General features: G+C 44.5%; 1 protein-coding gene across 1 annotated transcript in view; it reads left to right on the top strand.

Moving 5' to 3' along the window:
• The first annotated feature begins 866 nt into the window (after positions 1-866).
• Positions 867-9504, top strand: part of LOC121273166 (pleckstrin homology domain-containing family A member 3-like) — a 28060-nt gene continuing 19422 nt past the window's right edge. Inside the window, exons 1-3 of the mRNA XM_041180142.1 lie at positions 867-950; positions 6045-6161; positions 8110-8265. Of these exons, the coding sequence (XP_041036076.1) occupies positions 911-950; positions 6045-6161; positions 8110-8265 (313 nt within the window). The 5' untranslated portion in view covers positions 867-910. The remainder of the gene's footprint in view (positions 951-6044; positions 6162-8109; positions 8266-9504) is intronic.

Below are 9504 nucleotides of genomic sequence, written 5' to 3'. Positions count from 1 at the left end.
TCTTAAAAATACCCTCTGAACAAGGTAAATAAATGCTAGCCAGTGATGCCCACATCTCACAAACAAATATATAAAAAAATACGGAGTTGTATGGAGAGACTTGAGTAGAAGTTGGCATGAAGTTAGCTCCGAGTCTGGACTATACTTTGTACATATGTATATAATTATATGTTACCAACAAATGCCTATGTCCCATGAAAGAATTATTAAAAATCTCCTCTGTCCTGACCACCCCCCTAATGATTTTGAACACCTCTATTAAATCTCCTGTTAATCTTTTCTTCTCCAATCTTTCTACATAACTGAAGTTCCTCATCCTTGGAACCATTCCCATGAATCTTTTCTGCACCTTCTCTAACACCTTCACATCCTTCCTGTGTGGTGCCCCAGAACTGGACACAATACCCCGGTTGAGGCCGATCCAGTGCCTTATGAAGATTTAAAGCGATTTCTTTGCCTTCCTAAACATAACTGTCCACCTTAAACAAATTGAAACGCTTTACAAACCCTGCCACACACAATGACTGGAGCCTTTACATCCTCTGCAATTTACACACCCAGCCTCCGCGTGGCACCGATACCTGCCCCTCTCTATCTCCCAATAAGCGCCCGATGCATCCGCAAAATTCCCATTGGCTTATTGTGTAGCCCCCACGTGGTCTCCCCCAATCAGAAACAAGAGCCGTTCTTCCACTGCTGCTGATTGGCTTGCTCAGACAGGGAGGGGGGGGGGGCGAGTGTTACGGCACAATGCAGGAATGCGGTTGTCAGGACGACGGTGGCGGGGGCGCTGTCGGATTGGCTGCCGGAGAGCTGTCAATTACAAAAGCTGCCCGCTGCTTCCTGCAGCAGAAATAGATAGTGTGTGTATACAGGGAGAGCAGGGGACTCGGGAGGCTGCCCTGCTGGCATGGAGGGGGTGCTGCACAAGTGGACCAATTATCTTAGTGGTAAGCCAGGGGTATTGTATCTTTTCCTTATCGGGAATGCTGTCCAAGCGAGTCAACCTGCCACTGCCACCGAGCCTTTATGCAGCTCTTACTGGCGGAGCAAAGGGTTGGTAATTGACAATTGCCTTTTTATCTGCCCTCTCTTCTATAGATTTTGCAGCATTGCAGGGTTTGCTGCATAACTCGCAGGAGGGGGAACTCCAGTCTGAATTCCACCCTCTTTCACCGCCCCCCCCCCCCCCCCCAACAGAGGGTGATGAGGCTAATTGTACTATCTCTAACCACAGCTGGTAGCAGCCAATTCAGCACAGATTGAGCGTGGGACCTTCTGGCTTTGTCTGGCTTCCTACCGTATGAGTCGGGTGCATTTGTTAATTGAGACATACAATTTCTTTGATTTCCCAACATCTTCAGGGACTGAGGCTGCCAGAGTTTTGTACAGGATTCCAAGTCAAGGGTCCAGAAAAGGCAGTGTAGGCTGATGATGCCCGTTCATTGGTCTGGTCATTTGTACAGGGAATAAGGGAGGTTAGGAAATGAGGGTTGGAGGTTTGGATGGTGGGAATAGTTGATCAAACTGCTCTTGCATTGCTGTCAGAATCTGATCACAGAGTTAAATTGGAAGAGAAGTAAGGTGTGAGCTCTCCCCTCTGATGTCAGAAATGATTAAGGTATAGAGGGAGGGGAAAGCCAACAAAAGGAGCACTATGGATTATGCAGTGATTTCATATGATAGACAGAATATATTTCCATTTGTGTGAGAGTCCAAAACTAGGGGCCATCAATTGAAGCTAGTCCCTAATAAATCCAATAGGGAATTCAGGAGAAACTTCTTTACCCAGAGTGGTGAGAATGTGGAACTCACTCCCATAGGGAGTGGTGGAGGTGAATTGCACAGATGCATCTAAGGGAAGCTAAGTAAACCCAAGAGGGAGAAAGGAATAGAAGGATAAGCTGTTGTGGGGGGGTGGGCGGGGGAAGGAGGGGAAGGAAAGATAGGAAGAGTGGAAGGAGATTTCTGTGGAACATAAACACCAGCATGTAGTAACTGGGCTGAATGGTCTGTTTCTGTGCTGTAAACTCGATGTGAGAACAAATTTAACGAACAGCCTAAAGAAACCATAAACTGTACAGGGCACTGCTGAGACTGCATCTAATGTATTTTATACAGCTTTGGTAGCTTACTTAAGGAGGGGTATACTTGCATTGGAAGCAGTTCAGAGAAGATTCACTCACTCAGCTGATACCTAGGATGAAGAGGTTGTTCTTATGAGGAAAGATTGAGCAGGTGGGGTCTGTTAGAAGAATGTGAGCTGATCTCATTGAAACATAAAATATTCTGAGGGGTGTTTGACAGGGTGGATGCTGAGAGGATGTTTCCCCTTGTGGGGGAATCTAGAACTAGGGGAGCATGGTTTCAAAATAAGAGATCTCCCATTTAAGATGGAAATGAGGAGGAATTTCTACACCAAGGATTGTTAGTTTTTGGAATTGTCTTCTCCTGCAGGCAGTGAGATTAGGTCATTGTCTAACTCGACCTTGAATATATTCTGATCTTTGATTGACAAAAGAGTCGAGGATTATTGGCATGGGGGTGGCAGGAAAGTGGAGTTGAAGCCAAATCAGGTCAGGCATGATCTTGTTGAATGGTGGAGCAGGCTCAAGGGGCCAAATGGCCTGCTCCTGCTCTTAATTCCTATGTTCTTATTAGCTTACCGTCAGAAAGGTACAACAGTGCTGTCTGAAGCACGCATCTCTAGAAATGAGGAGACAATAATCTTCCTTTACTGCTTTTAAAGCAGTCTTTTGGTTATTCCCTCAGCCCCTGAATAGGTCTGCTTTGATCTGTCTATGGATCTGTCTTTGGTTGGCTGGCATATTCAGAGGGCATTGTCATCCTTGCTGGCATTGGATACTGTTCTGGGTCAAAAATGCAATGGAACAGTTTAATGCAGCTAGCAGACCTGAGACCTGACTGGTAGTGGAGCTTGTAAGAGTTGAACGGCCTCCCAGGATGAAGATGAGGATTCTGAACACCAGTCAGCATAGCAGACAGATGCAATCGAACTGGCCAAACCTATCAGCCAAGAAAATGGCAAGCTTGAGATGCTCAGCTTGCACCTTTTCTTAATGCCTGGCAACTCTGGCTGTTTTGCTCCCTCAACCACGAATCCTGTTCTGTACTCTAACCCTAGACACTCCAATATACACAGGTGGAGCCTGGTGCTCCCAAACAGCACACACCAAGCTCTAATTCATACTGTAACAAAATGCTTTTGTCCACACCCTAACTCCATTTGTTTCTGGGTGGTGTACTTTGGTTTCAAGTGTTGCTTATACAAATTGAAGGAATGCTGTATTTTGGTTGCTTTATGCTTTTTTATATGTAAAATATGTTTTTTTGGAAAGAAGAGGCTTGGTGAGGACAAGTTTACACATTTTGAAAAGCTTAATTTGGATTTGAAAGGTAGATTTAAAAAAAAAACTTGAGCTTTGCAATGTGCCTGAGGCAGGCTCTGTGGCACTAGCTAAGGTAACTGAATCTGTAACACAGAGCTGGGAATGCAGGGCTCCAATCTTTAATGGCTTGGTTGGAGTGTAAAAGGAGCAGCAGTTTGCATTTCTAATAATATGTGGATTTGCCCTTGGGGAGGGAAATAAGTGTCTCTGGAGAAGATGAACAGTTTCTGATTTTTTTTAGTAGGTGGGAAGGAATTCAAGATGTTTGCTTGTTGGATTCCCTGAATCTTTTGCAACAATGAGAGTTTGCAGTGTTCCTTTTAATCAGCACTACCTTGGCCAAAAGCCACAGGATTAGATGACGTAACTAAGATGTCCTTTATTATTACTGGAAAGAGAGATGTGTTGCTGAAGCTTTTCATCTTGCACTCATCAGGACAAGCACAAGAATGCCAAATTTCAAATGCTCATGATTTGTACTACAGGAAAAAAGGGTTCTGATTGGTTGGCAAGTCGAGTCTGGCCGAGGTGTTGCCACAGAGAAAGCAACAGGAACTACAGGCTCCCCAAGCACCCGGGTAATTCAAAAAAGGTGCAAGGCTTGAACATATTCCTTTTGTTTGCAAAGGATGGGTTCCTGCATATGAATGTACATCGCTTTTGGAAAGTGTAAATGAGCCACACTGAGTTTGACTGATTATTTTAAATTGGTTGTTAGCATAGCTGTCAGCGCACTTGGGATTGTTCAGTAAGTGCTGCCCAGTTGCTGAATCACATCTAACTGGACGTTGTTTTGGGTTTTGCAAGCACTGCCGATAATTCCCCGTTGCTTTCTGTAGGGCAACAGCTTGGCCAATCAGAGTTGACTTACCAACACCCTTTTCTCCTATAATATAAATTGTTGTGATCGTTTGAAGTTTGGCATTCTTGCATTTATCCTGATGAGTGCAAGATGAAAAGCTTCGGCAACTTGTATCTCTTCAGTACTATTCAAATTCTGTACTACCAAGTAAATGTTTTTATTAACTTGGCTGTGAGATAATCATGTGTGCATGTGTGTTGCTGAGAATATCCATTTGATTTCTGATTATTCCGTTTGTGGGAATCTCGAAGCTACCTCTTGAGTTTGTATGTACTGCACTTTGGGCAACCGCTAACTATATTTTTGTAAAACTTGCAAGATGCAGGAGTTCAGGAATGTATGTGGCAGCTATTTCTAAATAGTGATCATGAGAAAATTCATGGTTAAGTGGAGATTTAGGAATTGCGCCGCTCAATTCTGTCTCTAGTTTTGACAGAACAGATCAGTAGCTTTAGTTAGAAGGTAAAACTTGAGGCAATTCACTGAGCCACATAAAGAGGTATTAGGTGAGATGAATGGAATATAAAAGTAAGGAAGTCTTACTACAGCTCTACAGGGCCTTAATGAGGCCACATCTGGAGTGTACTGTGTACAGTTTTAGTCCCCATTTTTGAAAAACAGATATAATTATGTTAGAAAGTTCACTCGGCTCATTCCTGGGATTAAGGGCTTACCTTATGAAGAAAGGTTGGGCCTTTATCCATTGGAGTTTAGAAGAATGAGAGGTGATCTTATTTAAACATATAAGATCCTGAAGGGATTTGATAAGGTAGATACAATGTTTCCACTTGTGGCAGAGACTAGAACCAGGGGACATGGTTTAAGATACGAGCTTAAGATGGAGATAAGGAGGAATTTTTTTCTCTCAAAGGGCCATTAGTCTGTGGAATTCTCTTCTCCAGAAAGCAGTAGAGGCTCTGTCATACAATTTACACATGGTTGAGCAAGAGAGATTTTTGATAGACAAGGGTTGTGGAGGGCAGACGGCAAAGTGCAGTTGAGACTACAACCAGATCAGCCATTATCTTATCGAATAGTGGAACAGACTCGAAGGGCTGAATGGCCTACTCCTGCTCCTAAGTCCTATGTTCGTCTGATCAAAAGCTTGGTTAACGAAGTAGGTTTTAAGGAGTGTCTCAAAGGAGGAGAGGGGGATAGGTGTAGGGAGGAAATTCCAGAGCTCGGGGCCGAGGCACGGCCACAATGTTGGAGTGATTAAAACTGGTGATGCACAGGAAGCCAGAATTCGAGGAGTGCAGATATTTTGGAGGGTTGGAGGATATTAGAGGTAAGGGGCAAGGTCACAGTGAGTTTTGAAAATGAGAATGAGAATTTTAAAATCAAGATATTGTTTGACCGGGAGCCGATGTAGGTCAGTGAGCACGGGGTGATAGAGGCATGGGACTTGGTGTGAGTTAAGATTGGGTCACAGTTTTGGATGACTTTGAGTTTACTGTGTTGACAGCAGTTCAATTCAAATCAATTGTCAATTTTACAGCTGAGATTAGTGATTGTTTTTTAAAATTAAGGAATTAGGGGCAAAGGCCCCATTAAGGTCACATGGAGTTAGGTCACATGTCAGCCATGATCTCACTGAATGGTGGCAGAACAGGTTTGAGGGACTAAATGGCCTCCTCCTATTCCTATAATGCCTCAGACATTTCAGTTGTCGTGTCATCTTCACTCCTGTTTCCAGCTTTGTTCATCCCTTTGTTTGTTGTTTATCTGTCGCCATAATCTTCTGGTGACCCTTCTAATCTTTCATTTGGCAGGTTGGCAGCCGCGGTACTTTGTGCTGGATGGCACCGTATTGTCATACTACGACTCGCAGGAAGATGTTGGCAAAGGAAGTAAAGGGAGCATCAAAATGGCCGTGTGCGAGATAAAAGGTAGAAAAGTGGAAGGAGCTTTTGAGCTTGCAGTTGCCAAATATTGGACATTGGACCCTTCTGGGAAGCGCTCCCACAGCTTGGTACAACCTGACTCTGTGTCAGGAATAATGTCCATCCTTGGCGCTTTTAGCCATTAGGCTTTAAGGGAAGATGGTGGCACAGTGGTAATGTCACCGGACTAGTAATTTCTGATGGGGACGTGGTTCAAATTCCACCACAGCAGCTGGTGGAATTTAAATGAAGCTAACCAATCTGGAATATAAAGCTAGTCTCAGTAATGGTGACCATGAAACTATCATTGATTGTTGCAAAAACCCATCTGGTTCGCTAATGCCCTTTAGGGAAGGAAACCAGCTGTCCTTACCTGGTCTGGCCTACATGTGACTCCAGACCCACAGCAATGTGGTTGGCTCTTAACTGCCCCCTGAAATGGCCCAGCAAGCCACTCGGTTCAGAGCAATTAGGAATGGGCAACGAATGCTGGCCTTGCCAGTGACGCCCCCATCCCATGAAAGAACAAAGAAAAAAAATCTATGTAATTTTAAATGGTAACGTTTTAGAGTTATGTCAAAGGTTAATGCTTTCTCATTTGAGCACTTGGCACGTCATAACATTCAAGGCTATGGGCCAGGTGCTGGTAAATGGGATTAGGTAGGTAGGTCAGGTATTTCTCATGTGTCGGTGCAGACTTGATGGGCCGAAGGGCCTCTTCTGCACTGTGTGATTCTGTGATATGCCTGGGAGGGTGCAGTTCAGGTCTGACCAGTGTGAACTGTAGTCTGCTTAATAGGAAAATTAGGGAGGGATTGCTGCACATTAATCAGTATGACTCAGGGAACAGGATGGAATGAAGATTTAAAAATAAAATGTTGGCAATACCTGGGACCACTGGCACATAAGGACAACTCAAATGCACTTTCTGTTCTTATTGCAATTATTTTACATGAATGTAGTTTATAATACATGACCGTGGATGGGACTCATAACTTCTGGAGCAAAGTTGCTGAGGCTCCAGTGTGGGGGAGTCTAATACAAAGGGGCATAACCTTAAAATCAGAGCCAGGTCATTCAGGAGAGAAGTTAGGAGACACTTCTTCACACAAAGGGTGATAGAAGTGGGGAATGCTCCCAACAAAAAGCAGCAAACGTGAGCTCAATTAATAACTTTAACTCTGAGATTGATTTTTTGTTAGCCAAGGGTATTCAGGGATATGGAGCCAAGTTTGGGAACCAGATCAGCCGTGATCTAACTGAGTATCACCCATGGCTCAGTTGGGAGTACTCATCTCAGAGTCATGAGGTTCTGGGTTCAAGTCCCACTCCAGGGCTTGAGCACAGAAATCAAGGGTGACGCTCCAGTGCAGTTCTGAGGGAGTGCTGCAATGGCAGAGGCACTGTCTTTTGGGTGAGACATTAAACCAAGGGCCCCATTTGCCTGCTCGAGTGGATGTAAAAGATCCCAGGGCACTATTTCGAAGAACAGCGCGGGAGTTCTCTCCAGTGCCCTGGCCAATATTTATCCCTGAATCAAGATCACAAGAATGGATTATCACATTGCTGTTTATGGAAGCTTGCTGTGCGCAAATTGGCTGCTGCATTTCCTGCATTACAACAGTGACTGCACTTAAAGTACTTCATTGGCCGTAAAGCACTTTGAGACGTCCGGTGGCTGTGAAAGGCGCTATATAAATGCAAGTCTTTTTTAATGACAACAGCCCTGAGGGGCTAAATGGCCTATACCTGGTGCTATATTCTGCTTCACTGTTTTTCCTTGTTATCTGTTCCTGTCTGCCACGTATTGGACTTCCTTGTTCCTGCATTGCCCTTGTATGTTGGTATGTTCTGGCCATCGGGTTTCGCCGAAAGCTTCACACAACAGGCACAAGTCACAAACCGGTTTGATGTCTTCTCTTTCCCCACTAAAGTAAAACAATATTCTTGCCAGTGCACACAGCAGACTTCACCCGGATGGATTTGATCATCCCGGGAGAGCAATACTTCTACCTCAAGGCCGTAAATGCTGCAGAGAGACAGAAGTGGTTGGTGGCACTTGGTAGTGCCAAGGCCTGCCTAGCTGACAGCAGGAGCAAGAAAGAAAGAGGTAATGCTTTTATTTTGTCCTTCCCAGGTGACTTTGATGTTCCCTTTTTTTTCACCTGTGTTCTTGTCACATAACGTTATTGATCCACATGCTCTGCCATTTTGAGATACATTTATAGTAGAAAGCACATGGAGAGGCCCCTCTTGGCACTTTCCTGATAGCTTGGCTTACAGATGCATTAATTGGTACCAAGCTGTTTGACACCTTGTGCTGAATTTGCTGATTCCCATCGAGAAAGCTATACAAACGCTGGGCACACCTGATTTAAGGAAGGGACAAGCGTCCAGGATTCCTAAATTTGATAATAGATTGACATTAAAGAATAAATCCAATAAGTAATTCAGGAGAAACCGCTTTACTCAAGTGGTGAGAATGTGGAAAACACTACCACAAGGTGCAATTGAGGTGACCAGCAGACGTGTAAAGGGAAACTGGATAAACACGCAAGGGAAAGAGGAAGAGAAGGTCATTAGGGCTCGAGGAGTCTCATGTGGAGCATAGACCATTTGGGCCAAATGGCCTGTTTCTGTCCTGTAGCCTCTATTCCTGCTTCTGATCACCATCTGTGGAAGTCTACTGGATGTCCGTGCATGAGCATCACATAAACACTTCACGTACAAGGAATCCCACTTACAAATGAATGCGTGAATTAGGAGAGAGCTTGGGCCATTCGGCCCCTCGAGCCTGCTCCACCATTTGAACCACCTTCCTGTCTTTCCCCTTTGATTCCCTTGTCAATCTGTCCAAATCCACCTTGAATATATTTAGTAATTCTGCCTCCACTGCTCGCTGAGGAAGAGAATTCCACAGACTAACAACCCTCAGAGAAAAAATTTCTCCCCGTCTCTGTCTTAAATGGGAGACCCCTTATTTTTTTAAACCATGTCCCCTGGTTCCTGTCTCTCCCACAAGAGATGCTTTGGGTAGAATTTTGACAACTTTTTCCCTGGCCTAGTCCTCAGGTACCAAGCTCCACGCTTTCTTAATGAAGACAGCTTTAATTTGTTGGGGGTGGGTGGGGAGAGACATCTGTTTCAGGAACACAGGCTAGCTGAGAAAGTGTGTCCTGATTGAAGCCAAAATGAAGCCTGACGCAGGGAAACCACTTCAGGACAGCAGGGCGTGGCTGTAAGTGAGCCTTAAATCGCAAGTTGACGAGTATGATCAGGCTTAACAGGGCCGGAGATTAATGCGGCTGTTTTTTATGGTACATTTGGGGAGGCAAAATGGGGCAAGTCT

This window comes from Carcharodon carcharias, chromosome X, assembly GCF_017639515.1.
Source record: "Carcharodon carcharias isolate sCarCar2 chromosome X, sCarCar2.pri, whole genome shotgun sequence".
Classification (NCBI taxonomy): domain Eukaryota; kingdom Metazoa; phylum Chordata; class Chondrichthyes; order Lamniformes; family Lamnidae; genus Carcharodon; species Carcharodon carcharias.
This window is presented reverse-complemented; position numbering and strand designations above follow the sequence as displayed.